Below are 18,304 nucleotides of genomic sequence, written 5' to 3'. Positions count from 1 at the left end.
CCTCCTCTGGACCCTCTCCATGTTGTCCACACCCCTCCTGAAGTGCAGCGCCCAGAACTGGACACAGTACTCCAACTGCGGCATGACCAGTGCCGCATAGAGGGGGAGGATCACCTTCCTGGACCTGCTTGAGATGCATCTGTGGATGCATGACAAGGTACGGTTGGCCTTCCTGACGGCTTCCCCACACTGTCGGTCCATGTTGATTTTGGCATCAGTAATGACTCCAAGATCCTTTTCTGCCTCAGCACTGACGAGAAGGGAGTTCCCCAGCCTATAGGTCTGCTGCTGGTTCTTCCCCCCACCAGGTGCAGTACCTTGCACTTGTCAGTGTTGAAACCCATCCTGTTCTCATCCGCACACGCCTGTAACCCGTCTAGGTCTGATTGCAGTCTATTCCTCCCTTCTAGCATGCCCACTTCCCCCCCATATCTTAGTGTCGTCTGCAAATTTGAACAGGGTGCTTTTTACCCCCTTGTCCAAGTCACTGATGAAGATGTTGAACAGTGCAGGCCCGAGGACCGAGCCCTGGGGGACCCCACTGCCCACATCCCTCCAGGTCGAATAAGACCCATCCACCACCACTCTCTGGGTGCGGCCCTCCAGCCAGTTAGTGACCCATTTGACTGTGTAGGTGTCGACGCCACAGCCCCCTAGTTTTTTAATGAGAATGGGGTGAGAGACAGTGTTGAAGGCCTTCGTAAAGTCCAGAAAGACTACGTCCACTGCGTCTAAGGATTTTGTGACCTGGTCATAGAAGGCCACCAGGTTGGTCTGACAGGACCTGCCTCTAATGAACCTATGTTGGTTGCCCCTAAGCAAAATCTCCCCTGCTGGCCCCTCACGGACATGCACCAGGATAATTCTCTCAAAAAGCTTCCCCAGGACCGAGGTAAGACTAACAGGCCTATAATTTCATCTGTCCCATTGTATTTGGGCACCGCTGCTTTGGGAGCTCAGGAGATGTTTGCACCAAAGGAGGATCAGTGCCTCTTGGGGCATACTGGCAAGAGATCAAAGATGGGCCTTCTGTTCTTGGATCTCAAGTGGAAAAATTCTCATGCAAATACTCAGTATAATAAAACTGGCGAAGCCTGATGTACAGAACGAGGCAAGCAAAAAGATATTGCATGTTCATCTCATTCAGTGTCATGGAAAAAAGTGCTAAATTACAATTTACTAAGAATGAAGGAACAACAACCACTCAACACCTTTCTACAATACACCAGAAAATATACCAATTGCATTGCCTGGAACAAATACAGACAACAATACCAGGGAATGACCAGGAGACATGGAGACTCATGCTGTTAAGGAACCTCAAGTACACGTACAGAACTGGTTTGGCCTTTCCGTTTACTACGCAATGCTAAATGCTCTGCAGGATATTCTTTAAGCTTTCTAGGGAGTTTGTGCCAATGTAAACCACCTTTTATAAAGAAGTAACTTCAATGCATTGGTCCTCTGCATACCCACAATCTGGAAACAGGAATAGGCATCTGTATTGGTCACATGTAACAATACCCTATTATAAAAAATCAGCATCTATTTGTGGTCCAATTGTATAATACACAATTTGTATAACATATTATATAGGTGACTAAACCTCCTTAGTAAATCCTCTAAGTATGCAGTTAAAATGAACCAGACAAAATTTACTCATTGGCAAAGGCCTTCTAACTACACCCATGATACTCAAGTACATAAAACTGATGAAGAGGAGCAGACAGATGGACATGTGCATCTACTGGGGACAGAGATGAGAGGTCTCTGCCTCACATGTGCCAAGGCAGCAGACCCCTCCACTCCTCTGCATATGATGTGGAAGGGGTGTGCTTACTAGATCCATACTTCCATAGATTCAGTGCTGGAACCCCTGCATAGGGAAGAGTGCAGAGGCTCTGGTCTTATTTAACCCAGAGCCCTGAACAACAGCTAGCCTTTGTGGGGTAGATTGCTATCATATCCCCTTCAAACCTATTTGCAAACTAATAGTTGCATGAGGCTCATCCCTATGTTTATAGAGAAATCAAGAATGGCATTTGTCATGCTGGCTTTGCTCTTGCCTTAATCTTTCTTCCAAAATACCGGCTAGTAGACCCACATTAAGGTTTCATTGATCACCATCTCCCTTTTAATATTTGTAAATTCTAAAAGATTTCTTGAACTTGTTGATTTTGTCCACTCTTCCAACTTCCTGAGAACAGAAGGTTATGGTAAATTGTTGGGCAGAGCTTTCTATACAGCTGAGCAAGCAGGGTACAGGAAAAACTGGATTTAGCATGACATGTTGCCAGTTTGCATACAATCTTATTAACACACACAAAAAATTTGTCCTCTGACCAATAATATATAGACTGCAAAATTGAGTCTGGAAACCCAAAAATGTATCTGGTTGAGTCTTCATCTTAAAACATGGACATATGATATTTATTCCAAGTGAGCCATCATGCTGCAGCAACTTACAACTTTCACTTCCAGCTCAGAAACTTTGTCTTCTAAGTGAAAAGTCAGAGAGAGAAGCCAATGTACAGAAAAAACCTTTAAGGTGTAATCACCATCCTTTGATTTCCTCCATACTACACTATGGGTATATTTTCAATTAGTGTTTTCCCATGCTGTTCTGTATAACCCCTCAGGGCACAGATTAAGAAATAGTCCTTGCACTGTTTTCATATTGCTGGCAAGTCATCTTTCTGCTTAAAACCAGTAAACTTGTGTGTAGATCCACACTGAACTACACAGTGCTGTAGACCCTTCAATACAAAAATATGTGGGTTTAAAAACAAATGATTACTGTATCAAGAGGCAGCAAAAAAAAAAAGAGTCTTGTATGGGTTTTTCATACAAACACGGAAAGAAAGGTTCAATTAATCAGACTTTAAAAAAAATACTTCCAAGCTGCACCTTCAATCTAACAAGGTTGAGAACCACTGTCTTAGACATGCATTTGATTTGTTTTTAGAGGAAGTTAATTGGAAAGGATACAAATGTATGCTACATAATTATTCAGGATTTAGATAACATACCTTACAGTAGACTTAGAGTATGCATTTTAAATGCAATAATATCATGTTAGACTGTGATAGTCAGCTATATAAGTTCCTATGTGAAGGGGACATTCCTAATAGGACAGAATTTTTAAATCTGACAAACATAAAACAGAATACAATGACTGGAATACAAAGTGAAATATAATTACAAATTTTAAGTTAAGAAAATGAAACCCTAGAACAGCTAAACAAAGAATGTAGTGAATTGTCTCTTATTCCCTAAGTTTTAAAATCTAGATTGGATGGCTTTTTTCCCTTTTAAATAAAGAATGGGTTCTAGCTCAACTAAAAGCAATGGAATGAAATTTAATCACCTGTATGGGGCAGGGCACCTTTGGTGCCTGCCACTTTAAGGGCCTGAGCAGGCAGCAGGTGACTGCACTGCCAATCAGGAGAGTCACACGGCTAGCAAGAGGCTGCCTGATTGGAAGGAGGGCCTAGCTGCTAGGGAATAAGAGCAGGCCCTGAGTAGTACAGCCAACAGTTGCTGCAAGGAGCTGAAAGAACAACATCACCTGGCCAGAGCTACTGCTCTCAGAACACCGGGAGGTAAAGGACAGGAACTATGGGGATGGAAAAGGTTCCTGGTCCTGGGGAATGACCTAAAACTGGGGTTTTCAGCCTTTTAAAATAAGTGTCCCCCTTCTGACTCAGTTTCAGCTTCTGTACCCCTTATTGTTTGCTTGTATTTAAAGGGGGTGCAGATTGAGGCCCCTGTAGCGCAGGAGGGAGTGGGGCTGGGGCAGGTGCTACACAACCAGGGTGGGGCACAGGATGGAGCCACAACTGGCTTGTCCAGGGGCAGCAGAAGTGGCTCCTGCTGGTATGCACACCCTCGGAGGGCATGGGGTGGGTGTGTGCCCCCTGATCTGCAGGGGGGGCTGCCCCAGCAGTGGTGGAGGGAGTGGGCCTAGGGCAAGGGCTGCACAGCTTGGGGAGGGTGGGAGTGGATCCTGCTGCTAATGCGCACCCCCTGGCTGCACATGCCCCCAGATCTGTGTGGTGCAGGGTGGGCTGTGGCTGCCCCTGTGGTGTGGGAGGGAGTGGGACTGGGGCAGGTGCTGCACAGCCACAGCAGGACACAGGACAGAACTGCAAGCGGGTGGGGGAGGAGAGGGTAGCTCCCACCACTATGTGCACCCTAGGAGGGTATGGGGAGGCATGTGCCTGTGGGGCAGGGCAGACTGCCCCAGTGGTGGGGGAGGGAGTGGAGCAGGGGCTGTGCAGCTGGGGCAGGGTGCGAGACAGACGCGTGCTGGGGGGCAGCTCCTGCTGCTATGCACACCTCCCTGCATGCGGCTCAGTCCCATGCCCTGTCTTGGCTGCGCAGCCCCTGTCCCAGCCCCACTCCCTCCCCCACTGCTGGGGCAGTCTGCCCCACCCCATGTGGATCAGGGGGCACATGACCCCCCCCCACACACACACACCCCCTCCTGGGGTGTGCGTAGTGGTGGGAGCCACTCCCAGCCCCTTCTCGTGCCCCCAAAACAAGCCACTCACTGCTCCATCCCACACCCTGTCCTGATTATGCAGCACCTGCCCCAGCCTCACTCCCTCCTGCACTCTGCAGGGGCTTCAATTTGTCCCCCCCCCTTAAAAACAAGAAAAAAAATATAAGGGGTATAGGAGCTGAAACTGAGTCAGAAATGGGACACTTACCATGGGGGCCTATGGGAGTGAGGTTAAGAGAGGGAGGGGGGCAGGGCCAGGTGCTGCACAGGAGGGCACTGGGTAGGCTGCGCCAGGTTCTTGCTGGTGGGTGCTGGGCTGGGCTGTACTCAGTGGGCGGCAGTGGTGCTGAAGGGGCTATGGGAGGGGCTGCAGCCACTCCAGAATTCACTGTAGCCCCACCAACTCCTCTCCAGCACCGCTACCACCCATTCCAGTGCAGCATGGCCCAGATGCTGCTGGGAAGAGCCTGGTGCTGCTCTGGCTGCAGCCTGCTCTGACCTGCAGGCACATGACCCCCATATTCTCCCAGGGTGCACACAGCAGTAGTGCTGGGAGATGGGGGCTGAACAGGGTGGGGAGGAAGGGAGAGCTCAAACGTGGCAGCTGCCACCACCAACTGTTGGCTGAGGGCAGTGGCCCGGCAGCCAATCAGGAGAGGGGGTTGAGGGGCAGGGAGGTGCTATGTGCTGTGGGGCTGGTGGGACCTGGTGCACCCCTTCCCCAGGTAAGAAGCAAACGTGCTGGGGGAGATGCTGCTGCCCTGCCCTGGGGCAAGCTGAGTCTCCACCTGCATGTACCCGTGAAGACCTTTCTAAGTACCCCTGGAGGTACGTGTACCCCTGGTAGACAACCCTTGACCTTAAACTACATCCTGCTGGTATAAGATGGTGTAGTGGGCCTGCTTGTGGCAGGGCAGCTTTCAAGAAATGCCACACCTGTGCCTCCCCAGTGAAGGGCAAGTATGGGGTGCCAAAAAGCCTCAGCCCCTGCTGCCTTGTAGGTACCCTGTGGAGGGGAAAGGCTAGGGGAGCACACCCTGACATAAAAGCACAGGGGCCCAGGCCCACTGAGTGGGCCCTGGGTAAGGGTCTACATATGTCAGCAGACACCTGAGGCCTGAGTGGGCCGTAGGCTGAGAGCAGCGTCCAGGCACAGCTGCAGACACCTGAGGTCTGTGTGGTGTAATGCCCTGTTGCCCCAGTGAGGGGGTGGAGTAGTGGCTGGCAGCCATGTAGAGTAGGGTCTTAGGGGCCTGAAGGATTGCACATGGGGTGGAGGTGAGGCCCAGGCATATCTGAGGAAACCTGAGCCCAAGTTGGGCCAGAGGTTGAGTGCGGCCCAGTTAAGGGACCAGGGGAGCAATAGTGAATTTTGGATGCCATCTGCAAGGCATGGGACACAGTAAAGGGGAGGTTCAGAACCATGTATAATGCCTTTGGCATCTGGGTATAAAATGGGCAGCCTCCTGCATGGTTACACTTGGTATCATTACATCCATTTGTGGCAGGCAAGGCAGGGCAGACTTCCCTATGCAGGATGGCAGGCTGGCATTGTACCCAGCCCTGAGATGGCCCTCTGTCACACTGTAGTATGCTGAAAGTCACGTTAAATTACTAGTATAGTTTCTTCTTCTCTTCTTAATCTGAACACTGCTGCTCCTGTTGTTCAGGGGTTCCTTTATATATTAGTTTGATGCAGAATTTACAGCCAAATAAGAAAATTGCTTAACTGTCTAGGCTTTGTTACTCTTTTCTAAATATTGTAGTGTTACTTAATACAATACAAGATCATCCATTAAGCAATGTTGTGCCCTTGTCCTCATTTGTCAAGTTTGTGCTCACATCCTGTTTTGTAAATTCTTTGGGACAGGGTTGACCTTGGTTCTAATAAGTAATAAACACCAGAAAACAAATTATTGAAAAACATTTTAAGAAGCTTTGAGTGTCTATATGGTGGCAAAATACCATATTGGACTGGAAGGGAAGTCATTGATCAGTAAATAAACAATGTTTGCTACTATTGGAAGAGCCAGCTACTATGAAGATTTGGCTTGCAGTTTGACTCCTCCAGACCAAAAAGACAGACAACATGACTCAGCAGACAAACGCCAAACTTCATACTTATTTTTTCAAGTTATACACTTAATTGCTGGCATGACTGTGACATTTTAGAGAAGAATATCTGTGATTTCAAATAAGTGGGTTTTTTGCTTTGCATTCTACTAAAAAACAGATCCTGGTCCCAGATGCAGTGACTGTATCTGTACATCCAAGGCAAAGGCCCAACATGGCATTCAAAAACAGCACTATGCATGCTGGAAAAGTAGTAGCATTCATACACAACTGGCCAGGCCAGGTTCTCATCTAGAGTATTTGACTTTATAGCACAGTATTATCTCACAGCAGTTCTTCCCCTGACAGTTGCACAACACATGAAGGTTTGTTACTTGTATGTCCACCTATGGAATTGTTGCTAAACCCTAATCATCCTTCAAGTTGCCCCCAAACTGTTATAAAACAAAGTTGTGTTTTACACTGCTACCCCTCAAACATAGAGTTTTCGTGATAGAAAGAGTGGCTATTATAAAAAAAACTAAGCAGCTCCACTAAAGAAAGTACAGCACATACCTGACTAGGCACTGGAGAAGGCACTTGTCCACTGGGGTATCCTCCTTTAAAGCAAAATTTAAGAATAAGGGAAAAAGGGGAAAAAAATAACCCAAACTGAGCTGATCTATTCCAATGTAACATACTCTTCTTTCATATCTCCTTGCAGATCCATAAACCTCTTTTTCTCATATATAAAAGTTGTTTACGATAGTCAGCAACCTATAACTCAACAGTACCCTGGGGAGTGACTGACAGCAGATAGCACACCATGGGAGGGCTCAGGTCCATGCGATAGTATGGCAACACCAAGGAGCGCTAAGCAAGTTGAGTGATGCTTGCGGCACCTCTCCTCTCTCAACCCTACTCTCTTGTGACCAAAGTTGTGGCAGAATGAACTCTCTATTCCAGATGCATCTCTGGCAGTTTGATAAACAGTGGTGGCATTAACCCTTGTGGGTGCCTAAGTCACTATATCAGCTCAGTGAGCCATAGGGGTCAATGCTACCGTAGCTTTCCCTGCCACCGCAAAACGAGTCCCCAAGAGGGATCTGCACTTGAGAAGTCTTTGGCAAGGTGAGTGGGGTTTGGGGCTGGGTTCACAGCCATTGTGTCATCTTGTGAAGTCGTGGGGATTAACACCATGACTGCCAAATTCCTGACCCTGCACGTTGGATGACATTGCTCCGTGGACTATGTGTTTGACACCCCTGCTCTAGTCTGACAGTAAAAACATTCTAATTACCACTACTGGTTATGAACAGCAGGTTACTTTAAAATGTTTTACATATGTAAAGTCATGCACTAACAATTCATTAATAAAAAGTAGAACTAAAATAATCTGATTTCACATACATTGTTTTTTTAATTGTCAATGCTTTTGTATTTACTTTTTATACAGGAGCTATGAAAAACAGACCCTCATAGATGTGCTCTAACTTTCTTCTAAGTGCTGCTCTCAAGCAAATTCAGGGACACCTGTTTTGGCTGGAAGCTGAAAATCCTTATGATGTCCTTTACACACGTTCATTATTTGCATTCAGCATGCCACCTTTACATTTACAGACTGTCACACTTCCTTTCTGTTTTTCCTTGCTAACTGGTTCTCAATTCAGTGTGGGCACAGAAGTGTACTGCCATTTGTGAACAATGCATATATCTATGTGCTACATGGAAGCTTCTCCATGTAAGCACAGATCACTACTGTACTCTTGTTTCCACAGTTCTGTTCAGCAGTCTACATTTTCAAGAAGCAAAAGTGCCAAAAACACTGCATGGTGATACCTTGAAACTGAAAAGTATGCCCTTCCTGATGCAAGTAATATTTATTTACATATGGGTTCTTGGTCAGTCTATCATTGGTCTTGCCAATTAGCAGGTGACACTGTCCAGCATACAAATTGCAGTAGTTAAGTACAAGAGGGAGCCAAGGGCAAAATTTCAGTCTTTTAACTTGGAATGAGTTGGTTTGACTTTTTTAATCTGACTAGGACAGACAGACTTCCTCTCCCCCACTCCCCCGCCCAAACACCCACATACCTGGTATCTGTGCTGGTCCACCACCTCCATAACTTTGGACTGGTGGTTGAGGATAGCCACCAAAGCCAGACCCAGCAGTGGGGACACCAAATCCAGGTCCTGTAGGAACTAGACAGAAAGAAAAAGGCAAGGATGGACATTTTCTGGTCACTTAAATATGAACTGGTTCCTAATAAAAACAAACAGGATGTTGTGCATCATTGATGTCACAAAAAAACCTTGAGAGAATCTCTAATGAAGCAATACACAGAATGACTATGCTACACTGTGCCTCATTGTTTCAGAATAAGAATGAGTGGAAGAGGAGCATAATTAGTCTAACATTATGGTCTGTGCCTCTTGGATTTACTTTCATCTTACCTTTCATATAACCACCTCTAGAAAGAATTTGTGCACCTTGGGGGTTAGAATTTTTTTTTAGCTAAAGTATAATGAGGAAACAAATTTGACAGGGGAGAGGTTGGCTCTGGAGGCAAAGAGCAGGAAACAAAGAAGGGAAAATATCAGCACAAGCCATAAGGACAAGAAATGCAGTAACAAGCTAGTGCCCACTGCCAGAGAATGAATTGCATTTTTTAATGGCATACAGCAGAAAGGAGTGTACAATACCCATCTGTAGTGCGTAGGACCTTGACATTACAAAACTTCTGAATGCAAAACGCCAACTATATAGCTCCCTTTTTTAACAAAGCACTGGAAAAACTAATTTTTATATAGTGCCCTTAACAGGAACTCGTAACATTTAACATGCATTAAATCAAGCTCAGGACCACACAACTGTACTTCCTTACCCCTTATCTGAAATAGGGGCACAGAGCTTCAGTGATGACACTGAGACAGCGCATAGAGACTTGCTTCCAGCACCCAGGTATAGCAGGGTCTTGGACATTATCTTCCATCTCATCCATCCTCAGAGGTCTTTCCCCAGTAACCTCCAGGGCCAGACTGACTGCCCTGGCATAGGTCCAGGGCTTAAATGCCTCTTTAAGCCCTGCCCCTTACTGGTCAGGTGGCTTCCCCCCAGCTACTTTCAGGGGTTTCTCCTTAGGGTCTAACAGCTGATCTCCTCAGCAGTTGGCATGTATTCAGCTGCCTAAGCTCTATCTGCTGCCACTTCTCTACTTCAAGTAACAGAAGCCCTAGGCTACTTGTTACAGGGACCCTTAGTCTTTTGCATTCTATCAGCATACCCAGCTCTCCTGAATGCCAGTCCCTTGGACTAACAGTGGACAAAGCTTCCTTTTCTTTTCTGTACCTTCTGAACTAAATACAGCCTTAGAGTAGCAATAATCTGTAAGGAATATTCTTGATTATTACCTCCAGGATATGATGGCATCCCTCCAGGTTGCGGAGCTCCAGGATAGCCTCCAGGGGCCGGGTATCCACCTGGTGCAGGGTATCCTGCTACCCCTGGGAATCCACTGCTTGGTGGTGCTCCAGGGTATGCACCACCTCCCATGGGCGGGAACGCTCCAGGAACAGCTGGATAGGGATACTGACCAGCAGGTGGATAAGCAGATTCTTGTCCTGTGGGCTGAACAGAAACACAAAGCATATATTGGCTGCTAGAGAACCACACTAGAATCTCAAATCTGTCTCAAGTTACCAAAAATATCTCCATCTGATTGCCAGTAAGGTCTGACTGACTTAAAATCACAAAAATTCAGAGGCATAAAAAAAATATGCCCCAACAAGCCAGCTTTAACTCTAAGCAAGTTTTAAACAAGAAAACTGACAATCACAGCATGAAATGCATTTCCTTCCCAAGATGCAAGTGTGACCTGTAACAATGAAATATCAGGACAATGAAAGGCTTGAAATAACCACTTTCAAAATGGACTGGAAAGACCAGAGTCTCTGAGGGGAGTTCCTCTGGTTTGAAAGCCTAATCTCTCAAAAGCATCAGAGAACTATTGAAACAACAATCCCTGACTAAATGGATTGTTTTGGCTCACTGTAATTTGCTTGCAGGCAGGTACTCCCAAGCTACTCTGTAAACACGGCCCATGCATTATGTATGGGTCAAATTCATATCTTTCTGGGGTTTGGTTTCATTAACCTGAAGGTTAACAGAGCTACACTGTTCCATTCAGATTTCTTCTTCAGGATCTGCTTCCCCAAAGTACCCACAAAGCTCACACCCCAGATTCTTCCACCCTCCCTAAAAGAACCACTTCATTTCTACTTTAATCAGCTAAAAGAATCCAGTGGGGGCAGATTCAAAACAGGACTTGTGCACCTGACATCTGCCTAAGGCCAAAGTTGTGATCCTAAAAACCACTCAGCTGCCAGTTAACCCTAGAGATACTGAACCACCATAACACCCCACTGTTCTTCAACATTAAAGATCTTCAGGCATCTGAAGTTTTGGTTCTGTATATGCCCAAGAATGCCTCAGTCTCATGGAGGAAGCAGAATCTCAGAATGGAGGGAGGTGTCTGGATAGGAGCATGTTTTGAGAAACACTCCTGTCCTCTGCATTTCCTAAAGGTTCTAGCATCACCTATTCTGTGGCTATGGCCCAGGGCTGGGCAGCTCCAAGCTCAGTGCTGGTTGTTCTGAAGCCTATTCTGAAGTGCTTAACTTTCCTGCCCTATAGCGTTCTGGATTCTATTCCAGGGTTCAGGCACCTGAGGAATGCATCTAATATGGCACAATGCAATACTGTGCAGATGTACCCAAGCTAACATGCATATCAGAAACACCAAAACCACGTCTACACTGCTTCTGATACTAGAACTAGCTTATTCCCAGCTAGCTCAGGTATATACATGGCACTACACTGTTCCATGTAGATGTACCTTGAAAACCTAATATATACACTACAGTTAATTTTTTTAAATTTTTTTAATTTTTTAAATAATTTTTTAAACTTAGCAAAAGCAATAAGTCAACAATAGACAACCTGCAGCATTAAAAAATGAAGAATTTTCAGTTAATATAATGAAACCATGCTTGTTTTTGTGAAATTAGCCTTTCAGAACAAAAGTCGGTGTTTTTGTTCACAAAAAACAAAGGTTTTGAAATGGACAGTGCTCATGAAGACCTTAATTACAGCCAGCCACACATTAGGTTCCATTAGAATTGTTAGGAACTATTCAGAATATATTGGCAGAGTGCTTTTTATAAATGATAAACGTAGCTGTTTTTTTGTGCACAAGACTTGAGCATGTAGCATGTGAATTGTGCTTATTACCCAACAAGTCTCAAAGTAGCTTAGATATCCAACTGAGGTTATCTATCCACAGTCTTCTATGCTTATTTCTGCTGGACCAACAGGTTTGGGAACTTTTGATAAATAAAGACCACATAACACTCAAGGCAGCAGTGTTAATCTGTTTCTTGTACTAGCATGAACTATATTTTAGAAGAGGGTTAAATAATTACTGATATCAGCATAACAGTTACTAATGCATGAATTCAAGACTATCATATCATAGTATCATAGTAGCTAGGGTCAGGAGGGACCTGAACAGATCATCTAGCCTGACTCCCTGCCACTGGCTGGTTTGACAAGTTTACTGATCAGCATATGTGAAAGCACTTCATTTGTGGCATAATCTAAAATTGATTCACCCATAGTGAATATTTTTAGAATAAGTGGTAAAGACAGGCAAAATCTCTGTAGTTAACATGGTTATGCCATGCACCTTCTTCTTCCCTAGCTTCCTGTCTTTTTGCTATTGATTTCAAAGCATTTAAATCCTATAGACTGGTCACTAGGAATTTCCCATTTGCCACACTATGCCACATGACATCATTATAACTGAAAGATCAGAGAAAAGGTATTTTTTCTTTTCCAACTATTTGGGCATAGTCAATTTCACTAGTCCCCATCTGTAAAATTCTCTCTCTCAGAAAAGAATTTTTATTTTATTTTAAATGATCAAGTATAATTGACAAGAATAGGTAGAAAATGCAATGGCAAATGTAATACCTGAAATTAGTCTTAACACTCAAGTTGAACCTCCTAGGTTCTATTTGTGAAACAGAGGCTGCTTGATGACATTTAAAAAAACAACACCACACACAACAAAAAAACCCCAGTGCTTTAATTTAAACTCGGCACATTCTTATACCAAGCCCCACGCTGGTGTCTGTAAAGATCGGGCTTTAGTGATTTAGCAGGGCTTTTTGGGCGCTTTTATCCAATAGATCAAATCAGCTTTAGCTAAAAGTGCCAAAAAAGCCCTACTGAAGCACCCAATCTACAGATGCTGCAGAGACGGGGAGAAGTAACATGCTGCTTCTTCCAATAAAGCATGGTTTTTTGGGGGGGTTTAAGTTTGCAAGCAGCCAGAGATTTGATCTGAAAGTGTTCTGCTACTGCTTCCACTTGCTGGTTCAAGGAAAGGGCTCCCAGTAGGACGCTCAACTTTTTATGCCGCAAGTCAAAGTAGAGTACCATCCCACAAAAACTGCCCCAAAGGCCTGCTGATACTGGCCACCTCCCTTGCAAAAATAACGTACACACTCTAGAATGAGAGAAGGATAAAGGAACAAGAAAGGAACAGTTGCTGAAGGTTTCTAATAAGCAGAGAACATGTTTCCTCTTAACAATCCCTGTAATAGGACCCTTCTTCCACTAGCAGCATTTGCAGGCTTTACTCAATGCTCTTTTCTAATCCGAAGCTGCAGTCCTATGCCATCTCATCAGCAACTTTCTTATGTGCATCTTTAGCATAGGAAAGGAGTAATTTAGGGGGTGACTATCTAGAATTGTGCACCATCAGAGGGGCCACTGCAGACATGCATCATTTTGACATATTTTACCGGAGTCAGAATTGGTGATAGTCATCCTTTAATACTTGGTATTGTGTGACAGACTGAAATAGAATGTACACACCATAATGGCTGCAAACCTGTGCTCAGTATCACAGAGGTCAAACAAATACAATGCATGCATGTTTTGGTTGCTAACAAACACAGCAGGTACATACTACAGTCACTGAAAAGCCAGCCACACCTGGTATATCCCAACTTTCTGTTCAGTTTCACAGCAATATTAAATCATTTACTCATGAATTGCAAATAGGATGTAGTGCCACACCCAATGGACAAAGTCCAGACAAATTAGCTAACTTATTCTATAGCTTCAGCAAAGACAATTTATTGTTGTGTACAATCCAGTGGCTCAATTTTCAATTATCCTAGGCATTTTTTATATATATAAAAATAAATTAAAAAAAAAATCAGGTTGCAGATCTGTTGACTATTACAGATGGGCCCAACTGAAAACTAGATATATCTGAACCAACTAAACATTGCGAAGATAAATATTGATTTAGAGATCATCTTATGTAACCACAAATCTGAAGATTCCCGACTTTTTATATAGGTGGCAGCCGAATAAAACCTTAGATCTAAATGTAGATTCAAACATCTCCCAAGAGAAGAGGTATAGTGCTACCCAGAAAAATAAACAAAAACATAAGAATGACATGAAGGCATAAATAACTGAAAAAGTTAGAAAAACAAAACCCACCACAACTGCAGTAAGTTTCTTTCAGGCTAGGAAACAAAAGAGAATTATCTCTTACGATGTCCTGACTGCATACTGAAGTCATATGCTTTGCTGTTTATTGGAAATGCTTTTTTTTTTGCTAGATATTATTATCCACTTCCAAAATTATCTGGGGCAGGGGAAAGGGGGAGCAGAGAGAGTGAAAACATAGACCAGAACTCTAAAATGAGTAATCTTGCATGGAAGCAGTGACTAATATCATTATAACACGTAGTATGACAAGGGAGCCTGTCACATGGGCGTGGCCTATATTGAAAGGGTAAGGCATTTAAAAACCAAACCATACTTACAGGATATCCAGGGAAACCAGGGTAGCCTGAAGGGGGATATCCTGGGTACGACATGCTGAAAAAGAACAATATTGTTCAGTGACTAGAGCTGCTGGCTTTAAGACATAGTGGTACGGGGTAACAGTTTTTGTGACAATCATCCAAAACCTTGCTTAGCTACCGTCACCAGCGCATGTTACAGAAACATGTGGACTGTATTTGCCTGTTACTTAAGAAAAAAACAATTTTCATTTTCAGAATGTTTGAGATGCATTACTATAATGAGCAGGACATGGAAGGAAAACAACAAATCAATCATAATAACCTTAACTGCAACTCCTATTTAGCCAGACAAATACAGAAGAAAAGACAATTAAATGTGTTGTGGAAAAGCTCTCTCTAATGGCCTGATCCTGCAAGATACCAAGTACCCTCATTTCCCATTGCCCTGGATCCTGTTAAAGATAAGGACTCTGCATCTTTCAGAAGCAAGCCCTAGAAGAGCAATAACCTGTTAATTCCAGGGGAAGAAGGGTTCCTGAAGTCATCAGTTTAAAAATTACTTGTTACAGTGTAATATCCACCCAGCACTGACACAAGCCCATATATCACATACATAGCCTAGGCACTGAGCAGGAGAGACAGCTCAAGTAGTGGGATTAAATTAACACCCCCCCAAAAAAAATTTCTCACAAAGTATCACTCCAATGCATTTTCTGTAAGAAATAATGTAATCTTTAGTGCCGCAGAGAGCACAACAGGAAAGACTCCATAACAAGGCTATAAGGGCCCGGTTTCTCCTTAAATACAAGTAACTGAATATAATTTTTTTAAATATTCCAATCCAGTTTCCTAATCATGCCAGCAAAACAGTACATCTGTTTAGTACATCTCATGTATGGTCCTATCTGAGTTCATTAATCCTAACTCAGCCTATTGCACTACTTAAAATAACTTTCAAACACTTATACTTTCCAGAATCCTACTGAAGTAATTCTAATAGTATAAAAAGCCCTTCTCTGTCTGTTTGTCTGTCCGTAACATTTTACTTGCACTCTGACTGGTTGTCTCAGCAGCACCCCCCTCAGTCCCCGATGTCATGGTGGTACCATCCCCCTCTGCCTCCAAGGAGCAGGGCTGCAGGGGGGTGGGGGGGAGGCGAGGCCAGCACTGCCTCACGGCCCCCGCTCCAGCCCCTCAGTCCCCGCTGTCATGGCAGTGCTGTTCCTGCCATACCCCAGCAGGGCCAGAGTTGGTGGAACAAAAACCAAACCAAAAAAACCAGCGCTTTACTTAGCTTAGCACACCTCCACCAACTGCAGCATGTGCCCAGAAGAGGCATTGCGCTAGTTTGACCCAGCTCGCCCAATGTCTGTATAGATCATGCGCTTAAGTGGAACTTCTTGGCATTTTTATCTAATAGCTAATTGCATCAGCTTTAGATAAAAGCACCAAAAGCCCCACTGAAGCACCTGCCCTATATAGATGCTGTGGAACCAGATCAAACTGATGCACTTCCTCTTCTAGTAAAGCACTGTTTTGTTTTGTTTCTCCTTGTCTGTCAGTGGCCTGACTGGCTAAATAACAACCTTTAACAAGAGACTGGGGATTACCTACTACCAAGTAAGAGGAGAGCAATCTCATCTATTTACCCACAGTAGAAGGAATTGCTTAAACGAAAGAAAATGCAGTTATGGTTAATAATTGTGCAGCATTCCCACATATGTATCAGAGTCTACCAGAATTTAATGTTTAACAGTGATCTTTCCTTCTTTGGCCACAAAAGACATAGGAAGTGGCAGGTGTTTACAAAATTAACTTGTTCAGAATTAATATTGAAATGCTAACAGTCAGCACGTATCGTTTCAAACTCAGGTACTGCAACAAAATAGTACAGGATTACATTTAATCAGTCTCTGATAAGTCATTTTTGGAATGCAGAGTTAGCAGGGGTGTATAAATTTGATTAGAAATTAATCCCAAATAAATATTTTGCATTTATCTGAATCCAAGAGGAGGTTTTACCCCACTAATCATCGGGAGGGGGCAGGGGGAGCAAGCATCCTAGATTTGAGTGCCAGCCTGGGGCAGGTAGTGGCTTATTTTTGGCTTTGGGCCCAGAATGACTCCTTTGGTGGGGGTGGGAGGACGTGGCCTGAGGGGCTACAGAGGACACTGCAGTGTTGGGGGGGGGGGAAGGGGGCCCAAGCGGGATACCTGCAGCCTTCCCCGCAACCCCTCGGGGCAGGCACAGAGGGGAAAGGTGCAAAGGAAGTAAGGGGCATGGGTCTGGCCCCTCATCCCTTTCCACAGCAGTTATGGGAGGGATGAATTTAAGATGACCTTAAAAAAGTAGGATTTTAGACATGGAAAATTAGCAAGTGGCATTATTAAAAACCAAGATGTGTGAAACATATCTTTACATTAAGAATGTTACCTATATCAAGATGTGAGGGAAGGTTTCAATATTTCTCATTTTCAATGAAAGCAAACAAATTATCTAGGGTCTTTGATCAGTAAGTTAACCACCAATTCAGGTCTTGTACTAACAGTCTTCACTGTTACCTCATTTACCACCTCTTCCCCCTGCTCTTATTTATCTATTTATTTGCTTTTTGTATGTAGCCCCAATCACAGACTGCAGGGCTTCAGAAGCAGGGACTCCAACTGTGTAATTTGGTTAGTAAGATTAATGCCAGTAAGAACCTAATCTTTATTTGGGGTTCCTAGGCATTATTACAATAAGCTATTCAAACTGATCATATAGCCACAAACACATTTTCAAATAAAATACAAAATTGATTTTAAGAGAATGGAGAGAGTGATTTAAAGTTATTAATGATTTGCATAGGAGCAATTTCAAAAGCCCAGCCAGGTGCACACTAAACTGGAGTTTAAACTAACCCCTAAACCATGTTGGCAGTAGCATTTACAGCCCAGCCACAGATGGTTTTCCAGAAAAGAAATTTAATCACTTGCATAATATGGGACTAAGTACTTATTAAACATTAGCCAACACTTTCCACAGCACACAGCCTCACTTATCTCTGCTTAAGGATACCCCAAGGTATACTAAGCAGGAATCATGCCTTTAAGGAAGCTTTTTTCACCATACTGAAAACAAATTCTCTCAACAAAAAGCCACTTTCATGAGGTTTTTAAATATGATTTCAATTTCTGGATTTTTGTTGTTTGTTAAAAACTTTTGAGGTGTCTACACAGATCCTCTTCTGTAGTTTCTTAATTGCAATCATATGCAGACATCTTTACAAATCTGCTTCTTTTCCCTGCTGGGAGCCCTTCTCAAGAGGGGGTGAGGGAGTTTCCAGGCTCTAGAACAACAAACTCCACTTTCTCCCTTTCTGATCTAGAACTAAAAGGAGCTTTTAAACAGCGGGATAAAAGCATGGGCCGTCCAAGTCCACAAGGTGAATAAACTGGTGAATGGCAGCGCACACAACCAAGGGCTCAGAAATGTATTTTCCACTTTGAACAGAAAGGCCTCAGCTCAGAGTGGCACGGATGAGGAAAATGGAGAGAAGTGGCAATTGGCTTTTTTTGGCCAACGTGGCCAATAATGTTGCCAATAAGTGCCCCATGCACGCGCGGCCAGGAGCGCAGACCCTGGCAGCCGGGTCTGGCTGGTGAGTCTGTTGTGGTGCAAGGGGAGGGAAGGGGCGTGGGGGCGCAGATCAAGGCCCCGCGGCGAGAGAGAGGGCTGGCGCTGGCGCTGGCGCTGGGGCAGGGGCTGCAGTCGGGGCGGGCGGGGGGTGGGAGACTCAGCCGCGCCTTGTCCGGGGCGGCCGCTCCTGTTGCTGCGCCAGCCCAGGAGGGGACCTACCCCTGGACCTGCGTGGGCCG

General features: G+C 44.4%; 1 protein-coding gene across 5 annotated transcripts in view; it reads right to left on the bottom strand.

Moving 5' to 3' along the window:
* Positions 1–18,304, bottom strand: part of ANXA7 (annexin A7) — a 29,388-nt gene that overhangs the window by 10,167 nt on the left and 917 nt on the right. For 2 of the 5 annotated variants that reach the window (XM_006016258.3, XM_006016257.3), the window contains exons 2-5: positions 14,465–14,519; positions 9,968–10,184; positions 8,651–8,758; positions 7,133–7,176 (exon numbers count right to left, since the gene is read on the bottom strand). In XM_006016258.3, the coding sequence (XP_006016320.1) occupies positions 7,133–7,176; positions 8,651–8,758; positions 9,968–10,184; positions 14,465–14,518 (423 nt within the window). In that variant the 5' untranslated portion in view covers position 14,519. Of the gene's footprint in view, positions 1–7,132; positions 7,177–8,650; positions 8,759–9,967; positions 10,185–14,464; positions 14,520–18,284; positions 18,299–18,304 lie in introns of those variants that run through there. The other 3 variants (XM_025212502.1, XM_025212510.1, XM_025212494.1) reach the window with 2 other exon arrangements.

This window comes from Alligator sinensis, unplaced genomic scaffold (assembly GCF_000455745.1).
Source record: "Alligator sinensis unplaced genomic scaffold, ASM45574v1 scaffold109_1, whole genome shotgun sequence".
NCBI classification, from domain to species: Eukaryota; Metazoa; Chordata; order Crocodylia; family Alligatoridae; genus Alligator; species Alligator sinensis.
The sequence above is the reverse complement of the archived record's forward strand: the minus strand, read 5'-3'. Positions and strand labels throughout refer to the sequence as shown.